This window comes from Protomyctophum bolini (assembly GCF_963924005.1).
Source record: "Protomyctophum bolini genome assembly, chromosome: 8".
Classification (NCBI taxonomy): Eukaryota; Metazoa; Chordata; class Actinopteri; order Myctophiformes; family Myctophidae; genus Protomyctophum; species Protomyctophum bolini.
The window spans coordinates 34,785,262-34,805,974 of NC_137869.1; the positions used below are offsets into that span (position 1 = coordinate 34,785,262).

The 20,713-nt window shown below is 46.0% G+C and overlaps 1 protein-coding gene across 2 annotated transcripts in view; it reads left to right on the top strand.

Annotated features, from left to right (window-relative positions):
• Positions 1-20,713, top strand: part of kifap3a (kinesin-associated protein 3a) — a 41,755-nt gene that overhangs the window by 4,167 nt on the left and 16,875 nt on the right. Inside the window, exons 1-13 of one of the 2 annotated variants that reach the window (XM_080770232.1) lie at positions 715-851; positions 1,959-2,090; positions 3,225-3,370; positions 3,982-4,040; positions 4,396-4,537; positions 6,040-6,139; positions 7,094-7,218; positions 7,452-7,550; positions 8,563-8,741; positions 11,097-11,259; positions 14,449-14,549; positions 17,165-17,273; positions 17,450-17,562. In XM_080770232.1, coding sequence (XP_080626358.1) covers positions 802-851; positions 1,959-2,090; positions 3,225-3,370; positions 3,982-4,040; positions 4,396-4,537; positions 6,040-6,139; positions 7,094-7,218; positions 7,452-7,550; positions 8,563-8,741; positions 11,097-11,259; positions 14,449-14,549; positions 17,165-17,273; positions 17,450-17,562 — 1,518 coding nt within the window. In that variant the 5' untranslated portion in view covers positions 715-801. Of the gene's footprint in view, positions 1-714; positions 852-1,958; positions 2,091-3,224; positions 3,371-3,981; positions 4,041-4,395; positions 4,538-6,039; positions 6,140-7,093; positions 7,219-7,451; positions 7,551-8,562; positions 8,742-11,096; positions 11,260-14,448; positions 14,550-17,164; positions 17,274-17,449; positions 17,563-20,713 lie in introns of those variants that run through there. The other variant, XM_080770233.1, reaches the window with a different exon arrangement.

The window sequence follows — 20,713 nt, forward strand, 5'->3', positions numbered from 1 at the left end:
AATACTAATAGTATAATAGTAATAATTCACATCAGGAGTAATGAGTGCAATACCCACCTATCTCCCAGACTCCCTCCTCAGACAGAGTTCAGTTTGCAGGATGTGAATGGACTTCATTTAACTTATACTCTCACACCTGGCTGTCAGTCAGACAGTGTAACCGCTCCTAAACTGTCTTCATCTGAGGCAGAATAAGACCATCCGACTGATATCACAAGGGCCCAATTATTATTTATACCCAAGACAGACAATGTGAAAAACTGCAACACAAAACAAATAATATAAACAAACAAAATTACAGGAAACATACCGTGTACGCCGTCTGCACAGATTATTTTAGGAGTAGTGATGTTTTTGTTCCTTTTTAACTTAGATTTTGTAAGACGAAGAGCTCTGTGTGCCTCTGTTTGTGTTCTGACAACTTCAAAACCAACAGGTGATTGTAATGGTGATGATTAGGGTCTCATGAAAGCACAGAACTGTAGATGGCACTATAACACCCTCCTCCTGCCACTCGTGCCTATAGATTGCCTAGCCCTGAAATACACAAATGAATACTGTAGGCTACAGTTAAAATAAAGATAAGGCACAATAACACTTTAATTTAGACAAAAGTCTTACCTCCACGCCCACAGATGGCAGTAGGTCTCGCCCTGTCCGTTTGTTTGCTGATATTGCATGCTGGGATCATGTCATCCTCGCAGCCCTGGCAACCCAACAGCACAGTAGAAACGATCCGCTATACGTACCGCACATCCAGCGTCTTGATGACATTAAAATCATCAATGTGCGCTTTATTACATGTCTAATATGGAGAAATTACAGGCGGAAGATGCGCGCTATCTGAAAAGGTAATGATCGCTGTTGTTGTGTAAATCTGTAGGCTAATAATAACGGGTGTTTGTGATGAGAGTCGAGAGATGCTGTTGTTGATGTGATAATGTTCCCAGCTGTTGGCAGCAGGCCATTGAAATGAACGGGCTGAATCATGATATGTCAGAGGCAGGCGAGGCGAGGATCCACCACTATAGCAGTGTGGTACTGACATGGTCATCTCATCCGTTCAATGTAATGTTATTACCACTTTGTAGACAGAGTAAGCACAGTTCGAGCAAAGCACAGTTCAGAAAAGTATCTTCATTAATGAATCTGTATACCGACTGTAGCTATAACAGGTCCCAATGAGGTGACCCATCAGACTCGAGTGACGCATGGTTGCTTTATTTCAGTTCTCTGTAAAAAAACAATACCGGTACATTATAGGCCTACATCAGTTTATTAAACACATTTCTGCAGCCCATATTTTGTTATAGCATCGTCATGCTATAATTATGTACATTTTCCATTTGATAGTAATGTAGAAATGCATTTATTTAGAATGTCCATCTTTCACAATCACACACATCCTAATGACAATAAACATCAACCTCTCAATGCAATGCATCTTGGTTTACTCCTTCTCAAATAATACACATGCACATGTCTTTGGAATAGCTTTCTTAATAAAACCCTGCTGATTAATGCTGGTTAATCTTATAGGCACTTAGATTGAACTCGACAACAATAAATTAAATACAATAATACTTTTTTGTATAATCACACTATACCAAAATTACTTATGCTTCCTTGAGACCGCACCAACATAATATACTAAACAGTTATAGTATGAATGAATTGTTTTAATGCTGGACCCAGTTAAACCCAACATGAGCCATACAACTGGAAAGAGTCTTAAAGCTAATAATATAGCACAGCACTCTACATCAGTTCACAATCACAAGTTAGTTTTTTACTCTATGAAATACACCACTTGTTGTGACCACACAACAGTGGGCGTCACACATATGCTGTATTATTTTAATATAATGTTACGTCAGATAGCTATGCGTAATGGACGGTGCTATCTGACAGTGTTTTGCTGACACTCTCATGGTAATAAAGTAGTGTCTAATCTACAGGAAGGTGAAGGGAGGCAGCCTGGACGTCCACCCGACAGAGAGGGCTCTGGTGGTTCACTATGAGGTGGAAGCCACTATCCTGGGAGAACTGGGGGATCCCATGATCGGAGAGCGCAAGGAGTGTCAGAAAATGTTTGTGAAAATATATATATACAAATATTTTATTTATAAATATACGAAAGATATTGTTGAAATTAAAGTCTGTCCGTATTGCTATACCAGACAGTTATTGCACACATTACAGTGTATGTACTGATTATCATACATGATTATCATATCATTATTATTATTATTGCTAGACTAGGCACTAGACTGGTGCCTGGCTGTAACGGTAACGATGGAAGTTGGCGATCTATGCCCCACCTGGCTATGCAATAACCGTTGTACCTGTGTCAGAGTACCCGTTCCACCCATCTGTCTTTGTCCCTTTTATGCCCATATACTGCATGGAGATTTATTTATCTATCTAATCTGGTCGATGCCAAACTTTGCACACACACTCCCTGGATGCCAACACAAACCTCTGCCCCAATTTTTCCACAATGGCCTGTTATAGCGCCTGTTATAGCGCCTGTTATAGCGCCTGTTTTTACCTATAACTGCATTGATATGTATACAACTTTGTATCCACACTCCCTAGAGGCCAAAAACATCCCTGCATTTTCCACATCTCCCAGTTATAGCACCACCATGAGGCCGATTTCTGCAAAACACATTTGTTTATATTATTCGCACAGATTTAATCCAAATCTCACGCAAGGTACACATAATCTCTGTAGTCACGTGATCACGACGAGTCTGTTGGATTTCTCAGATTCTACACTGATTGGCTAAGATTGCCTTCCAAAGTTTTCAGGAGTGGCCCGTTTCGTACAAAATGCTGCAAATGTCCTGCTCATCCAGATTTCTATCCTCAGATAGAAGAGATGCTATGAGTGATCTGGATCTGCATTTTCTCAACAAAATTAAGAAAATTGTTGCAAAAAACAATCCAACACAAAAACATGTTTATATTACTCCTAATCATTTTGCCAAACATCACACACACTCCTATCCTCCTGGTGGAGACCTGTGCCCAGAAGGGCACTTTGTCTAGTTTGCCACTCAGTAGGCGTTAACTTCCGGGTATGATGAATGATGATGTCACGCGCATAGGCTATTGTTGTTGATTCTTGTTCATCTGTACTGCATGGATGATGATGATGATATGTTGCCTTGTACAAAGATGTTTATTATTGTTAATTTGTTTCTGCACACTGTTCTCAGCATTCGGCTGAAAAGCTTACATGCCAGCACGGATGTAGCCTCACTGGCCCGGAAGGTGGTGGAGGAATGTAGGCTCATCCACCCATCTAAACTCCCTGAGGTGGAGCAGCTTCTGTTCTACCTGCAGAACCGCAAACACACACATGGTACTGTTTACAACGCTTAAAATACTACTGATGCACTTCAGTATTATGCCCTTTGACAGAAACATTGCAGTTATGAAATTCAATGAAAATCGCAGATCCACAAGTTCACACCGCTTTGCAACGCAACACATGTGAGCTTGTAGGTCAGCTACTGTCAGCAGGATAGAGAGCGGACCTGGAGTGACAGCCCCGCCACCCACTATTCATTTCAATGGATGTTGCTCATGAAGTCTTCCGGGTAGTACCCCTCGAGCATCGATATGATTGGTTGGCTCCTATGAGAGTACCTCTCGCACTGCTCTTGTGGTACCTCTATGTCATGTCACCTCACGCTTTCACAAAGCAAAGACGCAGCGGTGCACTCTTTTCCTCGTGCATGAATTTTGCCCATCTGCTGTACCAGCTTTGACCAGCTTCAACGTTGGCCAGCCGTTCTGGGGGCTTGGTACTATAGACCCCTGGGAGACTTTAATCAACAAACTATATACTGTAGCGTTTAATTGGTTAATGCACTCCTCGCATAAATACAGGTTCTGACTGATTTGACTGTTTGTTGAAAATGAATTGCTACGGAGATAACTTAATGCCTTTTAATTGTGTGCTTTTCACAGACAAGCAAGAGAAGCAACATATCTCATCTAGAGACCTCACAACATATGCAGGAATGGAGGTAGGTACTAGAATTAGTAGTATTAAAAAAATGTACATAATAGGTAGGCTAGTTAAACAACTAGTCGACTAGACAACTAGTCAAGTAGTAAGAATCACTAGAAGTGAAAGCGCTATATGGCATGCCGCATGCTTGTAGATACCGGCATAAGCTACTTGCGCTGTTAAAAATAAAGAAAATATATTGTCATGATGACAATGCTTTAAGAAGACACACCATGTACAAATGTCCTCAAAACGATATTATCGTCACAATATTGATATAGAGGTCAAACGATATTTTATCCCTGAAATGTATTCCTCACCCCGAGTTGTTGTTTACAAATGTTTTACAAATATATTGTGTCCTCCTCTAGCTGGATGAGGAGGCCAATATCTGCAACATAGACGACTACGTGGAACTGCTCTATGAAGACATCCCAGAGAAGATCAGAGGAGCCACCCTTATACTCCATTTGGCTCGCACCTCTGATAACCTGGAGGAACTCATGCAGAATGGTACCTTCCTCTGCTTTTCTCAGGATTACTCAGCTTCTTTGTTATAAAGCTTAACCACATGAACCCTATTCTGGCCATGTCTGGCATAGGCAAACATTCGTTGAAAACAGCAGATCTACTTAAGCTCAACAACGTGTCAGGTTGCGAATCTTGTGATTGGCTATTTTTGGCAAAGAGACTTGCTGTAGTGTAGAGAGAACAAAGGAGGGGACCAAGTATGACCTTGCCATGGTGGAGAGGTTTAGTGATTCAGTGAGTGACCCCAGCTGGGGTCTATGCTGGTGGAGCTCGATCCTGACAGGTTGAATCTCACAGGAGAGAGTTCAAACTAACAACAGCAAGTTATTGCCTTAGGAATGTGACGAAACCCAAAACATCTCGATGAATTCAATGAGGTGTGTAATTGAACAAGTAATTGTTTTGTGTGAACTACTCCTTTAAGCTCTATTCTATGCTTTGGATATTTGAAAATTGCTGATCTACAATACCATCCTATCTTCTATCTATAAATGCACCAAGTCTCTCTGTCTGTCTGTCTGTGTGTAATCTGTGTGTAATCCACGTAACTTGCGTTAGCCCCACCGACTTCAAATTAGACATACGCGTTCCACACCACCGCAGGGGGTGCAGTGCCAACTCGGTGTCAAGTCGGTCGGACCCACGTTGTCCAGAACCGCCCCCCACAAGGCCTCTGCCCAGGCAGTCGTTGATACCTTGCATGGCAATACAGAGCCATTCATTTAGATCCAAAACCACAATGCTCAACTCAAACGGATAAAATGATTTGAATGGTAATGGACCCTCGACTGAGCAAAATAGTTCCGTTTACCTAAAATCCCTATATTACTGCTGACGGGTCAAAAGCCATAGCCATACCCCATGCAGTCCTACTTCGGTATATTTGAAGAAAACTGATCTTGTAGAGTGGATTTAATTTTCCTTTTTTGTTGTTTTTCATTTTATGGAACTAGGTAATTATCTCTGTCTTCTGTCTGAGCGCTGTCACTTGAGTTCACCCTCTCTTTCTCTAAGAACCCCATCCCGTGCACAAGAACCCTCTGCCTAGCCCAAAGTCCTATTCCCTTCCGTGACAACGCCGCTGTTTTCTCTCACAACAGCACAGAGTCGTCATCCATCGCGGCCGTCGTGCGATGGCGCGGCTTCATTTGTAACTGTCACAACGCATCGTCTGTACACTTTGTCTGTCGCGGAGGATCAGGTGGTCGGATCTTGATAAGAGGCGAGCGTTCATGTGAACCGCAGGAACCCGGGTCAGCCTGGAAATGCGAGAGGATCCCTGGGACGCACGTCTTTACGTTGAGCATCACCCATAGCTCACAGGCCCCCGGGAGCCTCCGACCTCATTGCATTCCCCCATGCTCCTATAGATTAGGCTCCACTGCCTCCTCTCTTCCCCTACACAGCCTTTTTGTACATCCTGTGTACTGTATGTTCCTCTCCCTCTAACCTGCTCTCCTCTGCCTGTCTTTGTGTCTGGTCAGAGACGGCCCTGGGAGCCCTCGCCAGGGTCTTGAGGGAGGACTGGAAGCAGAGCGTTGACCTGGCAACCACCATCATCTATGTCTTCTTCTGCTTTTCCAGGTATTTTGGACTTGGTCCAATTCTCATCCCTATTTTTCTTTAGCCCTTCCAGAGTGTTGTTACAGATACTGATACTGATATATTTTTACTTCCATTTTCAAATACAGCAAATTCTAGAGTGTTAATTTCCGGAGTTAACCATTAAACCCCTACAGTATACAGTATACTTCATTAACCCGAGGCCCCCGGAGCTCTATACTAGGCCAAATGACTTGTCAAATATAGCCAATCTATAAGCTCACAATAAGTGAGCTTGAAGGTTTGCTATTTTTGCAAAGATGGATTGAAAAGCGAGGTGAGAGCAAAAGAGTGACAGCATTGTGTGCAAAAATCTAATCCTGTGCAATCAATCAGAGAGCTGGTCCTTTAAAAGCGGGTCATCAAGCCCTGGTGGTGATTCTATTGCAGCAACACTGCTGACCCCGGAGACAGCGGCTTCATCCAAACATCCCCTCTCTCACTGCTGACCCCGGAGACAGCGGCTTCATCCAAACATCCCCTCTCTGCTCCACGTTTCAGCTCTCACTCTTCTGGACAGTAGTCATGCAACTTTGACAGCCCGCTCGGTATTGAAACCTCACGTCCCGACAGGCAGTTCGGAAACCCTAAAATTACCACCCGATAGAATAATACATAAACGTCTTGTCAGGGACGATTTAGGCTGCAGGAGGATGTGTGCAGGTCTGAAAGGTGATAGTCATTCTTGGCTCGTCTCCAACTCAATGTTATGCTATTTGGATTGTGAAACGACCCAAGTTGGTCTGATTATAAGTTGGACCAGGACATATACTGCTAGCATGGTGATGACTGAATATGTTTTGAGTTTGACAGTTTACTTTGTGAACTATTTCTGGGGTGACCGAGAGGGTCGTTTCAGTCAGAGTTCCCACCCGGGATACCAAATTTGATTTTGAGGTATTTTTCTTCTCCCCTCGCCTCATCTCCCCGCTCCAGCTTCTCCCAGTTCCATGGCCTGGTCACCCACTACAAGATTGGGGCCCTGTGTATGAATATCATAGAACATGAGCTGAAGAGGTATGACCTCTGGCAAGAGGAACTGCAGAAGAAGAAGAAGGCTTATATCCTTTAACGAGAGTCAAAGTTGAATAACATCACGTTTAGGAATCCCTGCACTTCTTGTCACCTTTGGTGAAAGGAAATATAAAGTCTAACTTGTTGTGGTGGTTTTGTGTGTGTGATATCAAAGAAAGAAAAGGGCCACAGTCAACACTTCAGTTTGGAGCCGTTTTATCGTCTTATAGTACAGGACAAAGTCATCTTTCGAGTTGTCAGGTTCCTTGACTGATTTTACGTGATGAAGACCCAGAGAACCAGAATCTGAAGAAGGACCAGGAAAAAGCTTTCAAAAAATACCAGAGCCTCCTGATCAAGCAAGAGCAGCTTCTCCGAGGTACTGTACCTACCTAGTGTATACTGTAAGAGCTGTACTGTACCTATACTGTAGAATTATAGGCACAATTATTTCTTTAGCAAAAAGCAATGCAGATGTATATGCCACCTAACCCTCAGTATTAGAACTATATAGTAATATAGCAGCTTACTTTTCAAGTTTGCTGTTGCTAGTTGCTTCTTTCAGGCCCACACCCTGACACGCCTCTATCTATACATAATCTAACGAACAGTTTGGTAAATTCAATATTGAGTAAAAGTACCTTTTTCACAAATCAATCGACAAATGAACAACAATGAACAAATCAACAAAATCATCTCATTCTCTAGCCCTCTGGTGCTTCCTCTTTATAGGCTTAAACCAGATATGTTTTCAACATAAATTGGAAGAGAGTTGGATCAGTAGAGGGAAAATATGGAACTTTCCACCCCATCATAAATCCAGTCAATCGAATATTTACCATAAGAAAGAAATAAACTATTACAGCCAGTCTGTAGTGCTGAATCATTCAACTAGAAATTAAAAACAATGTGGTGAAGGTGGTGATATCCATATTGTATGTATCACTTATTGGGCCTTTAATCTGAATAAAGACACACATACTGTACATTGTTCAATTGTTATCAACCCATTTTGGGCGGGAACCCCTTTTGGTGTTAGCATTATGTTATGCTTTAGCTATTGAAAAATAGCAGATCTACAAGCTCATTGCGCGCCATCGAGTGGCGCGCTACGAGCTTGTAGGTCTGCTAACGACTGACATAGAAACATAGCTTTTTCAGAAAACTGTCAGGATGTAGAAGACGTTTTTAGAATCTGATCTCAGGTCAGAACGGGTTAAATGACATTTTAGAGAAATAAAAGACCAGGGAAGCATAATATTAAATACACACTTATTACATAATTTTTTTGATCAAATCTTAAGTCATAATACCAGCAGTGCAATATACCGCACGGCCCTATTAGAACACGGGTCAATTGTACTCTCAGTGTTTCCTGTGTGAACATGCAGTGTCTCTGTTCCTGCTGCTGAACCTGGCTGAGGACACCCGCACGGAGCTGAAGATGAGGAATAAGAACATTGTCCACATGCTGGTGAAGACCCTGGACCGGGAGGACCAGGAACTGTTGGTGCTGGTGGTCTCTTTCCTCAAGAAGCTGTCCATCTTCCTGGAGAACAAGAATGACATGGTGAGAGTGAGAGGGAGGGATGGATGGATGGATTTTTTCTTTTTAATCCAGCTTCGGCTTCACCCAGTTCAATACACTCTCTGCTCATTTTTTATTGGAATGGCCATTGCTTTGAGCAGGGCACCAGCTGAAGCCACGCTTATCAAATTTCAATTAAAAAACAAATGCCTGGAGGCTCTGTTGTTAGCTGCGTATCCCACTGTGCTCTTACAGGAACCTTACCGCTCAAAACTTTCCCTTAATCCACACCCACCTGGATCCAATCTCAGCCGGTTTGTGGGCCTTTATCAAAGCCAGACCCGGTTAGGACCCAGTTTTATCTCCTTAGTGTATCTTTGACTCAGATTAAAGAAGCCTTTAGGGCTTTAGACCCACTCAGGCATGTGTCCAGCAGAAAGAGAGAAGAAAAAGTGGTTTCAATACTTTTACTCGTCGGGTATATCGGTTTACACCAGGGAAAATGGTTTCCTTTTTAGCCTGTAAATGTTTAATTGATTACCAAAAAAAGCTATTACATAGCGATCTGTCATCGCTTTTATTTAGACAGTAAACATGTTGTGGCCACACCCCACCCACAAACACACACAACCATGCAGATAACAGTTTTAAGATAGTCCGATAAGGCCTTTTTTTCTCTACCCCTGTCACTAATGGAATGGGAATGTCAATGATAATTGACACGGGCTGTAGTTGATTATACAGCACGAGGCCTGGGTTTGTAATGATGTGACTGGAGCTGGTTTTGCACACAGTAGCAGTTAGTCGTTTTTTTTTTTTTTTTTTTTTAACTGGGAGCAGGTTGTGTCCCCATTATATCTGGCTGTGGCTGAGCAGAGACCACAGGAGAGGGAAACAGACATGTTAACAAGCAACGCTGGACTGGCACTGCCTGTCACACTCAACAGACTGACAGACAGACGGTCACAAACACATGGACTCAATGACAGCATGTGGATGTACTGTAGCCTAAACACTTCCAAGCCACTCACACTCTCACATATTAATGACAGCATCTCCAGTCTGCAGGAGATTGCCAGTCTTGTGTGTATGTGGTTTTAGGGTTTTCTTTGGTGTCATCAGCTCAACACCTCCACCTACCTGTAAGTCATGTGCATCAACGCCCAGATGGGCGTCTTACTTCAAATCAGGAGGACATCACAAATGCCAATGCACTTTCACTACATTTTGCCACAGTTAAACGCAAAATTAGAAAGACGGGATACAAATCTCACCTCTTAGCCACATTCATATTTTAGTAATTTTGAACCTTAAGTTTAAGAATGATTGTTCCCTCCTTTCAACAACTGCTGGCATCTGCTTATTAATGTGCATTGCATGGTAGACCAATGCCCAGCTCGAGCTGATGGCCGAGGGATGTGCCTAAAAATACTGTGTTTGAACAACGCAGACGTGATGAACTCAGATTTTGTTTCCCCCTAATCTAATTCTATGACATACTTGCGTTGCATTCCTACATGAAATGATGGCCAAAATATCCAGTGGTGCTACTACCATTCTCCCTCCATTGTGACCATTTGTTTTGGCTGTAAGCTTGTGTTGTTGCCAATGCCAGAGCACTTATTTTTGTTATTGAAACAATGATTCATAATGGTTATAATTTCAAGGGAGAGGCGATGGGGTAAAGCTCTGCATGCTACTGTATGATTTTACATACAGTAGCATACAAAAATAAGCTACTGTCAACTCCCATTTTCAGCCAGTCAAAGTAAATTGGCTAGTAGATTACTAAATTACAGAGTACGAAATGTTCGTGGCGGTGGTTCTCAAAGTGGGGCTTGGGGACCCCCAGGGGTCCTTGGGGGGGTACCAGGGGGTCCCCACTCCCCATGGGGGGGTACCAGGGGGTCCCCACTCCCCAGCTAAATTTGTTATACAGCTTCACAATCTTTTATTATTTATTTTTTATTTTTAGGTTTTCATATATATTTTTCTTTTCACTGTTTTGTTTATTCAAGATTCAGGGTATACAGTAAATCAAATAATGACAGTATATGTGGCACACCATATGGAACATGCTTCACAATCATTTTAACCATCATTTGTACTATTTAAAAATAGCAGGTCTCAGCAAGCTTGTACTGCATATCTGCTATTTTTTAAATGTTTTGAAAAAATGTAGAAAACTTTTTAATGTTAACAAGTCTTCTAGGGGTCCTTGGCAGAAAACATTTTCAGATGGGGCGTCCGCAGCCAAATTTGGGGGTTCTTGGCACAAAAACATAACATTAAGAAAATGGAGAACCACTGGTTCATGGGCTAAGATTATACTGTCCTAAATACATGTCAATGGAACACAGAATGTATGTTGACTGAATGGAACTGTGTGTCCACTAGGCTGAAATGCTTGCAGTGGAGAAGCTGACCAGGCTGGTTCCCTGTGACGACGAGGAGCTCCTGACCACCACCTTACGTCTCCTGCTCAATCTGTCTTTTGACACTGGGCTTCGTGGCCAGATGGTCCAGGCGGGACTCATCCCCAAGCTCTCTGCTCTGCTGGGTAAACACTTTTTCTGTGCATGTTGTGCAATTTCTTGTGTTATGGCCCGGCTCTCAACAGGCCACAACAGCTAAAAGGGAATCAGGAGATAGTTTAACTAAAAATGAGAAAAAAAGAAAATTTCATTGAAAAAAAAAAAAAAGTCAATGCAAACACGAGTGAAACAAGTAAATGCTGTCTGTGTAGGCCATGCCCCAGCAATGTGGCCCAGGTGGAATGATGAGCAAGAACTGTGGAATTTGGAGGTCAGATTTAGGATTTGGAGTTATGCCTGATTTGTAAATTACTCAGTTGCGCGCGCCACTAAAAATAGCCGATCTACAACGTCACAAATGGCCATTTCTCGTCCACTACACCGGCTCGCAGCTAAGTATAGTTCAAGCAGGCATTTATAATATTGCCACCTTAAAATGTTGAGGTCTTCAGTAGTAGTAGAAATGTGTATGTCTAAATGTGTGTGCACTGTGCAGGTGCAGGGCTTTTAACAAAAGTGCCCAGACCACAAGCGGACTGTGGTGACCATTAGAGAAATGACTTCCTGAAAGGAGATCCAGACCAGAACGGTGGGTTGGCTCATCCAGAGGGGTCATGTGGCCTCATGGTCAAGACCATCTCTGATGGGCTTTTTGAAGCCTCTCCAGGGGAGGCTCGGGTAACTGCGCATAATTAATATAATATATTTGTTAGAATAACATGCCGGAGCCCCAGCACAAATGTTGTTTTTGTAGGAGCGGGCCAGAGAGGTGGAGGGGGTCTTCAGAGATTTAGGGCGGGTTTTTTTTTTTTTCAGGGGATACTTTCAGGAAGTGAGGCACACACACACAATATAAATTAACGCTGAAATATCACACCCCCTCATAGCTTTGACGTTTTAGAGGTTGTGTGTGCGTGTGTGTGTGTGTGTGTGTGTGTATGTGTGTAATTCTCTCTGCATGTGAACAGATGTGTCATTAATCAATGCTTCGACTGTGGACTATACTCCCTCCCAACTTGGACCCTCTGATCCAAGGATTCCCATCTTATCTCCAGAGAGAGAGGGAGGGAGAGGGATCTGATCAGCTGGTGTGCGGAGACGGGCTGCCACTCTGGCCACAGCCCACTCTGAGGGTCACGACCCCCACTGATAAGATGAAAGGGAGAGGGAGCCGCTACTTGTCAACGTCACCTTCCTCATAATCCCACCACCTGAACGGCTTCGAAACCTTTTCACTTAACACTGTGAAAGTTTCAATGTTAATTTAACCATCTAAGCCCTATACTTCGGTGTACGACAAATAGCGGGGGGGGGGGGGGGAGATGATCTATCTACAAGCTCACGCGGTTTGAGCTTGTACATCTGCCATTTTCACTATTGAGTTAAATTAACACTAAGATTTTGATTGTGTAGGCCCCCGCCCTTCATTGCTATCGCATTTAGGCTAACCGCTAGTTCACACACTATGATTCTACGTTTACTGTCATCGCCCTGTAACGTTCACAGGCAGTGGGGAGACTTGTGAGAGGGTTTTTTCCTTAGAAAAGCATTACCCCATTTTGTGGCTTCTCTCTTTGAAGACCAAAACCGACCGGTCTTATTTACCCAAAGAGTGCAGTAACAACAGAACTCTACTGTCCACAAACCCCAGCCCAGACGCCTCTTAATGCGTGCGGGTGTAATTTTATGAAGGCTGGGTGGTTTTAAATCAGGCCGGGGTGTAATTGGAGTTTAGCTCTCCCACTAACTGCCCCTGAACAGTCTAGTTAATTCTTAACAGCTCCCTTCACCTTTCCTTTTTCCCTCTCTCGTCTGCCGGTTGCAGTGTTTTGAACATTTTTAATGGGATCTCGCTCTTTGCCCATAAAGGATTCTCCATGTTCCTACCAGTGATGTGAGGGAGTTCGTCAGGTCAGGGAGGTGTGTGTGTGTGTGTGTGTGTGCGTGCGTGACTTGAAGCTCTCAGGGTATACTGTATGTGTGTGTGCGTGCATGTGTGCGTGCGTGACTTGAAGCTCTCAGCGTATACTGTATACAGGTGTGTGTGTTCATGATCTCATATTGCATGTGTGTTTATGCACATTTTAAGGTATTGGTTGAGGCAAGGGATTGCTAACGAGAAGCACATGCTTCGGCCAATGACTGCCTTCGCTGGAAGGAACCGAGCAGCGTTGCTTTAACTTATTAAAGGCAGTAAAATTGATGCTTCCTCCTGTTTTCCCAATTAAATCTAGAAGCCGTCTCTTTTCAGGCCTCGTTCGCCCCTTTGCTTTTCCAGGGGTTCAGCGAGCACATCTGGATTCAATAGGCAGCGATAAGACTCCCTGTATGGCCACTGACCGACCACGCCTGGGACCAGTTTGAGCTGGCCTGGTTTGGGCCTGGTATGAATGTTACAGGCGGTCTGTCAGTGGTTCTGGTCCAGTGAAGAGCATCCCTCTTAACACTTTCCTTAATGAAAAGCCCCCGGGTCAGACTTTGCTCTCCCAACTCTATTAACATATCTTGGCTGACTTCTTCTGGAGGCCTCCGTTCCCCCTGCAAGTGGTCAGGGTCAAACTCATAAAGGTGCTGGGCTAGCCGACAGGCTAACACTATCATGTTTTGCCTTTATCCTTTCATTCTGTTTTTGAAGCAGCTCTGTGGAGATCTCAAAATAAGATTATAGGAAAATGAATTCCTTCTTTTTGTATTTTTGAAAAGGATAAAGAAATGATATTCCCTTTTCTGGCCATGTCAGAACAATAGTCAGAACAAGACCACAAGGACCCTTTTTGGTGTTTTTTTGTTTGACTGTTGCCGTTTATACATTCTGTCTAATAAACTAATCAATCAATAGATGAAAGGCAAACAATCTACAACATGTAGGTGAGCTTGTAGATGACTATTTTTGCTATTTGACGTACAATGAAATATATAGGTTTCAAGTGGTTACTTGCCGTTGGTTAACTTTAACCTGCTCCAGTCTCTGGTTACAATCTCAGAGAGAAGCTGCAATCAAAATGGACCAGCGTTTGGCCGAATTTTTGCACCCTGTTACCGATAATTTCCAATGGCACCAGATATTGAATAGAGCATTCAACCTATTAATATTTGCAATAAAGGGGCGACAGCTTACTATTTTCCAAGATGTGGTCATTGGCTTCCCATGGAGCGTTAAGGTACAACCAGTCATTCATCCATTTGGCTTCCCTCCTGCTCTGTTTATGTTTCAGCTGACGAGGGCCAGAGACAGTTGAGCATGTGCATTCTGTACCACATCAGCGTGGACGACAGATTCAAGTCCATGTTTGCCTACACAGACTGCATACCACAGGTAAGACTGGCTAATGTACGCCGCCCCCCGGCCGCAGACGGCTGCATTAGCATCGGCGGCTAACGGGACCTGGGAATTACGCATGTGAGACGGGGAGAGAGAGGGAGACGAGGATAGAGAACAGGAGTGAGAGAGAGAGAGAGAGAGGGGTGAGGGAGGGACTTGCGGACCACATCTGGGCCCAAACCGCCAGAGGACGGCTGCTCAGTCTTCTTTCTCGGCGCGATGACAGCTCTCTGTTTTCTCTCCTCGCCCTCTCTTTCCACCGGTTGGAGCCCTAAAGAAAAGCCTTGCGTCATTTCATCTAAAGAGCCCCTTTAAGTCTAATTTATGCCTCATCGTATACGTACTTCGCTTAAAAAGAACTGATTTGTAAACACAACGGGAAAATGTGTACATTTTGGTTTTGGCGAGTGGCACTGTTATATAATGAAGTTTATATTGCACTGTAATCAACAGGTGATTGTTCTCTGCAATATTAAATTGAATTGCCTTTAATTAGGAAACATTAACAGTGCAGCAGAACTGGTCTGTCCAAAAGAAATTTACTTGCAGTCAAGGCAATTACCTTAGCCTACATAATACAAAATAATATATTAGAGTGTTTCAGATTTTCACTTGAGAGTTATGGTTATTGCGGATTGACTTGACCGGGGTCAGTCGCTCCTCTCATCACTGGCGATTAGCTAAACGTTCGTTGTGTTTGTTTGCTGAGATTGGGTGTAAATGCTGGCCAGATGTGTCTGGTGGAGCCGAGTGTTTGTTCAGAGGGTCGTGTCGCCAGCAGATATGCCCCCCGGGTCCACTGTGGCAGAGAGGATGCTGGGTAGCAGCGTGACCAGGAAGTGACCTCCGACCCGAGGCGCCCTCTTTCTCCTCTCTCTTCTTCCCTTCGTCTCACCCTTTCTCCCACCTTCTTGCTCTCTCTTTCTGTTTCTTTAGCTCTCTTTCTTTCTGTCCTTTCATCTGGCGTTCCCTTTCTCTTCTGTTGCTTCTTCCTGTCCACTCGCCCTCCTCGAACCTCCTTTGCACCTTTGTATGCCTCCCCTTCCCTGTCCCGGTTTCTCCTCTGAAGAAACATACGTACTGTACCTCCTCCTGTCACTTTTGTTTCGCACTTGAGGTTGTGCATCGAGGGTTTGTGTTCTGAAAAAAGCCACTGAGATTTTCAGTGCACGACACAGGCGTGCAACCAAGTGTAAATCAGGCTTTATCCTTGCATCTTTTTCACTAATACCTCTCTCTCACTCTCTCTCTCTCTCTCTTGCCACTTTCCCAGGGCAGTCAGTGACCTATGTCATTTCCCAGCTCCAAACGGGGGTCAATCCTGTACACGGAGGGAGATGCTGGTCGAAGGGTTACAAGAGGAGGGGTGTTAGAGGTTAAGGCAGAGGAGGGGTTAGGGTGAAGGTGGAGATGGAATGGAATTGGGGTGGGGGGGTCTGGTGTATGGTTGGTTCGGGTGGTTGGTCGGCTCTGCACTGTGGTGCTGACTGGGCCTCCGGTGGCCGTCTGTGGTAAATAAGCACAGGCAGGTGCCAGAGAGTCTAGACAGGACTGATTTGGGGTCCGGGGCCCCTGGTATGTGATACCCAAGCCGAGCCCGGCCCAGTCTCTCTCTCTCTCTCTCTCTCTCTCTCTCTCTCACTCTGATTGCACACTGCTGACTCCTCACAGGGCCCCCCCTTCAGCTTAAAGCTTTTCCTGTTTAATGTTAAATCAGTGCAGGGGAGATGGACAGACGGATGGAGGGGAGGGAGAAAGAGCAGGAGGAGGTGGACATTGGCCGACTTAAGGAACGTGGGGTGACTGTCTCGTTGGAACTATGCCCGTCAATCCTCCGCTCTCTCTCTCTCTCTCTCTCTCCCCCTCCCTCTCTCTCTCTCTCAAAACACACACATTTCCATGTGTGTCGTTCCGCGGGGCTCAAAGCCCTGTGACTGGCCCTGACGTGATTGGAGGAGACTGCTGGGATGCTCCTTTATGAATCAGAGGGCTTTTTCAAGACGACAAATTGTGAGCAGGCACACATATATGAAGAAAGGTTGCCCTCACTGGCTTTCCTCCTCCCTCCATCCCTCCCTCGTCCCCCAATGCTCGCTCACTCTTCCGTGTTTGCTCTCTCCCCCTCTTCCTCTCACTCAGGTCTGGCCCTTGGGGGCTGAGGCTCAAATTTGATTAAGGACACAAATTACCCTTCGCTACCTTTTCGTGGCTTACATCACAGAAGAGCACCCGGTGGTTACCCACAGAAATCACTGAAATGACTCAGCACATGGCTCTCTATCAAAACTAGACGGGTGTCTGTCAAAGGATGTGAGGCACTGAAATACTTTTTTGAAGAAACTGCGAATAGCTGAACTGAACTGTGAACAGACAGTGGGAAATATCTGGAAAATGCTATCCCTCCCAGTTCAGCCCTGCTGAACAGGTGCCCAGACCAAACCATGCAGTGACTTTACCCCTACACCACCCAGACACCCCACCCCATTGAGTATGGTATCGATATCATAATCGATACCACTGTGGAACACCACACTAACTTTTGAAACTGTCTTTTGTTGAATTTTACTGAACGATTTAATTAGCTGACATTTGGAGCATTTTATTCATAGATCATGAAAATGGTGTATGACTGTGCAGAGGACCAGATGGATGCTGAGCTCGTCTCCTTCTGCATCAACCTAGCTGCCAACAAGACCAATGCACAGGTTCTTTGTGAAGGTAGGATATGCACAGATGCAGGTACATAATAAGCCACGGACTAAGAAGCCTTTGAATTGATTGTGCAGCACTTTGGTCAACACATTTTCGTTCATGCTTTAAATCTAAATGTGCTTTAGTACGTGAACACAGATGAGTACATCTTCAATTCCTTTGTCCATTCATGTTTCCCCAAGGCAATGGTCTGAAGATGTTGATGAAGAGAGCACTGAAGCTGAAGGATGTTTTGACGATGAAGATGATCAGGAACTTGTCTCAACATGACGGAGCCACCAAGAACCTATTCATAGTGAGTAATAACCAGACTGTAGTATTAACCCATTTAGACCTGAGGCCCATTCTAAAAACGCCTGAACTAAGTTTTCTGAAAAACGTCAAGTCTTTATCCAACAAATGTAAACACAAATAATGTTGCTATAGCCTATAGCAACAACTAAAAGGACACAGTTCCTGGCTTTAAAGGTACTAGAGCGGTGCTCGTGGGGCCTCTACAGCGGTGCCCGTTGGGCACTGGCCTACTTGGAACGATGCAAGTTGGAAATGCATGCCCCACCCAGATATTTTGTCTGTGTCCCTTACATGCCCAAATATGGAGTCTATGCAGACGTCAGAAGAACAGGCCAGCTCCATACAGTATATGGATGCTGGGCAGGAGCCCAGTCTGCTTTGGGCTCGCCGTTGATTAAACAACCCACGGCATGTGAATGCAATTTGGGGTGGATTGGACATTCCGTTGGTGATTTGTGAGTAACCGTTGTGGTGTCTCGCTGAGGGACCGCGTGCCACCTGAGCACCTCCCTGGAGAGAGAGAGAGCAGGGGAGGCGGAGTGAAGCACAACAGGCTGGGCTGCATCATAGGGGGCAGGTACTACCACAATTACCTGCTGGAGGGCTTTAGATGAGCCACACCTGTGCTCCCAGCCAAACATTACAAGAAGCCTTCATCTCCCCCACTCGCTCTTGACTCTCTCCGGGGCAGGATGGCACGCGGTCTGACGGACCATTATTGAGAGCCGCATCACCGTTGGGCTCGGGTGGAAGGAGGCTGAAAACTACGTTAACTTGGAAAACGGAAGGAAACCTAGGACTGGGACACAAAGCCCAGAGCGGCTGTCCTAGGCTCACACGCACAAGAAGTGCTGCTGTTTAGCGAATACAGAACTTTTGAGTTGAACATAAGTTGTTATTATTATTTTCCCTGTGATTATCATTTGGGCTTTTCAATAAACGAGTGCCACACTCTGGGCTCAAACCGGTTCCCTGCCTGGCTGTATCTTGATGTTGGTTGCAATCCTCACATATGGTGGAGAATGCGGGCAAAGTGATTGATCCAACACCAAGAAACAAGCCTCGGTACCAATATGGAGCATGCACACGCTTTAAGTGTCCTACTCCAAAGCCAGGCAGATCTACAAAACAGTCAAGCAGACTTACAACGGGCCGTGCTTGAACTGGTGAGGAAGATTAACCTAGATGCAGACGAAGGCAGCGCCCCAGCCAAAGTATTGACCAAATTAACACAGGAAGATGATATTGAAGCCTACATTGAACTTTTTGAGAGAACGGCCACCCGGGAAAGGTGGCCCATAGGCCAGTGGGCCACTATATTGGCCCCCTTTCTGAGCGGGGAAGCCCAACGAGCATGCCGAGACCTCTCCAGCGATGACGCAAAGGATTTTACCAAGTTAAAAACTGCCATACTTGCCCGACAAGGATTCAGCCTCCCAGCCCGAGCCCAACGCTTCCACAACTGGGGCTACCATTCCGGGCAACCGCCCCGACCACAGGTAGCTGATCTCGCTCGACTAACACGAAACTGGCTGATGACGCCGGGAGACCCAGTTTGTGCTGACCGCATCGTAATCGACAAGTGTATCAGAGCCCTGCCACCCGACGCTAGAAGACATGCCTCTCAGGTGAACCCCAGCTCCGTCGATGAGCTAGTTTCACTCCTGGAGAACCTGCAAGTGACTAACGAGATGATGAGAGGCCCCCGCCAGGAGCCTGCGAAGCCCCAGACCGATGAACGGCACGGGCGCGACCGAAAACGACAGACAGAGAGACACTCGTCTCCCGGCCGCCGAAGAGGGCCGGCGCCCGGGAATACGGCCAAGGGCTCCCCGACCAGGCGCTGTTTTATCTGTGGGAAGCCCGACCACATTTCCTGGTCCTGTCCGGACCGCGACAGGGACGTGACGATGGCCAGCGCCACCACCGACACCTCCCGACCATGCCTGTACGCGCCGTCTCAGCACGCTTCTAGGTCCACCGTGCCCGTGAAAGTGGAAGGGAAGGATACCAGCGCCCTCATCGACTCGGGCAGCGCAGTGACCCTCATACGGCCGCCCCTGGCCGGCGAGCTCCTGACCGAGACTGTCCCGGTAACGTGTGTACATGGAGATGTCCGCCACTATCCCACCACAAGCGTCTACCTACAGACTGCAAAGGGCAACGCCGTGATGACCGCTGGGGTGGTACCGAACCTCCCCGTCCCCCTGCTGATTGGCGCTGACTGCCCCCTCTTCAGCCGCTTCTGGAACCCAGGGCCCCCACTGGGCCGTCCAAAAGGCCGCCGCCGCCGCCGGTCCCGGCCCGCCGGGCGGTCCCGGAGGCCCCTACCAGCCTGCCCCGCCTTCCGAGCCGGCTCAGGCGAGCGAGGGAGCGACAGCTCAGGTACAGACCCCCCTTGGAGGGGGCGTAGAGCCGAGGAAGAGGAGCAAAGTGGGACGCCGAGCGACGACGAGGTACCGAGGCAGCCGGGGGCGTCCGGCCCCGACACCTTTGCTGAATTCCCACAACCCGAAGAGGAACGAGCGGCGGGAAGCGGCGAGTTTGCGAGTGCGCAATGGAAGGATCCAAACCTGGAAATGGCTCGACAGCGGGTGTCCGTGGTGGATGGAGAAGAAAACGACGGGGTGAGTGCACCAGTTTCCCCTTATTTCTCTGTTAAGAATGGCCTATTGTACAGAGTAGTGGAAAATAAGGGGGGGGGTCAAATTGAGCAACTTCTCATTCCACAAGAATATGTGTCACGTGTCCTATATCTGGCTCACACACACCAATTAGGCGCCCACCTCGGCGTGCAGAAAACTTACGACAGAATACTAGCCCGGTTCTATTGGCCTGGGGTGAAACGAGCTATAGAGGATTTCTGTAGAAGCTGCCCGGACTGTCAGAAGGCGGCCCCCCGGCCCTCACAACGAAATCCCCTCGTCCCCATGCCAATTATTGAGACACCATTCTCCCGGCTAGCTATGGACATTGTGGGTCCCCTGCCGAAGTCCGCCCGGGGCCATAAATATATATTAGTTATCCTGGATTACGCCACCCGTTACCCTGAGGCCATTCCTCTCCGCGCTGCCACGACAAAAGCCGTGGCCCACGAGCTAATCATGTTGTTTAGCCGCGTTGGCATAGCAGCAGAAATTCTCACTGACCAG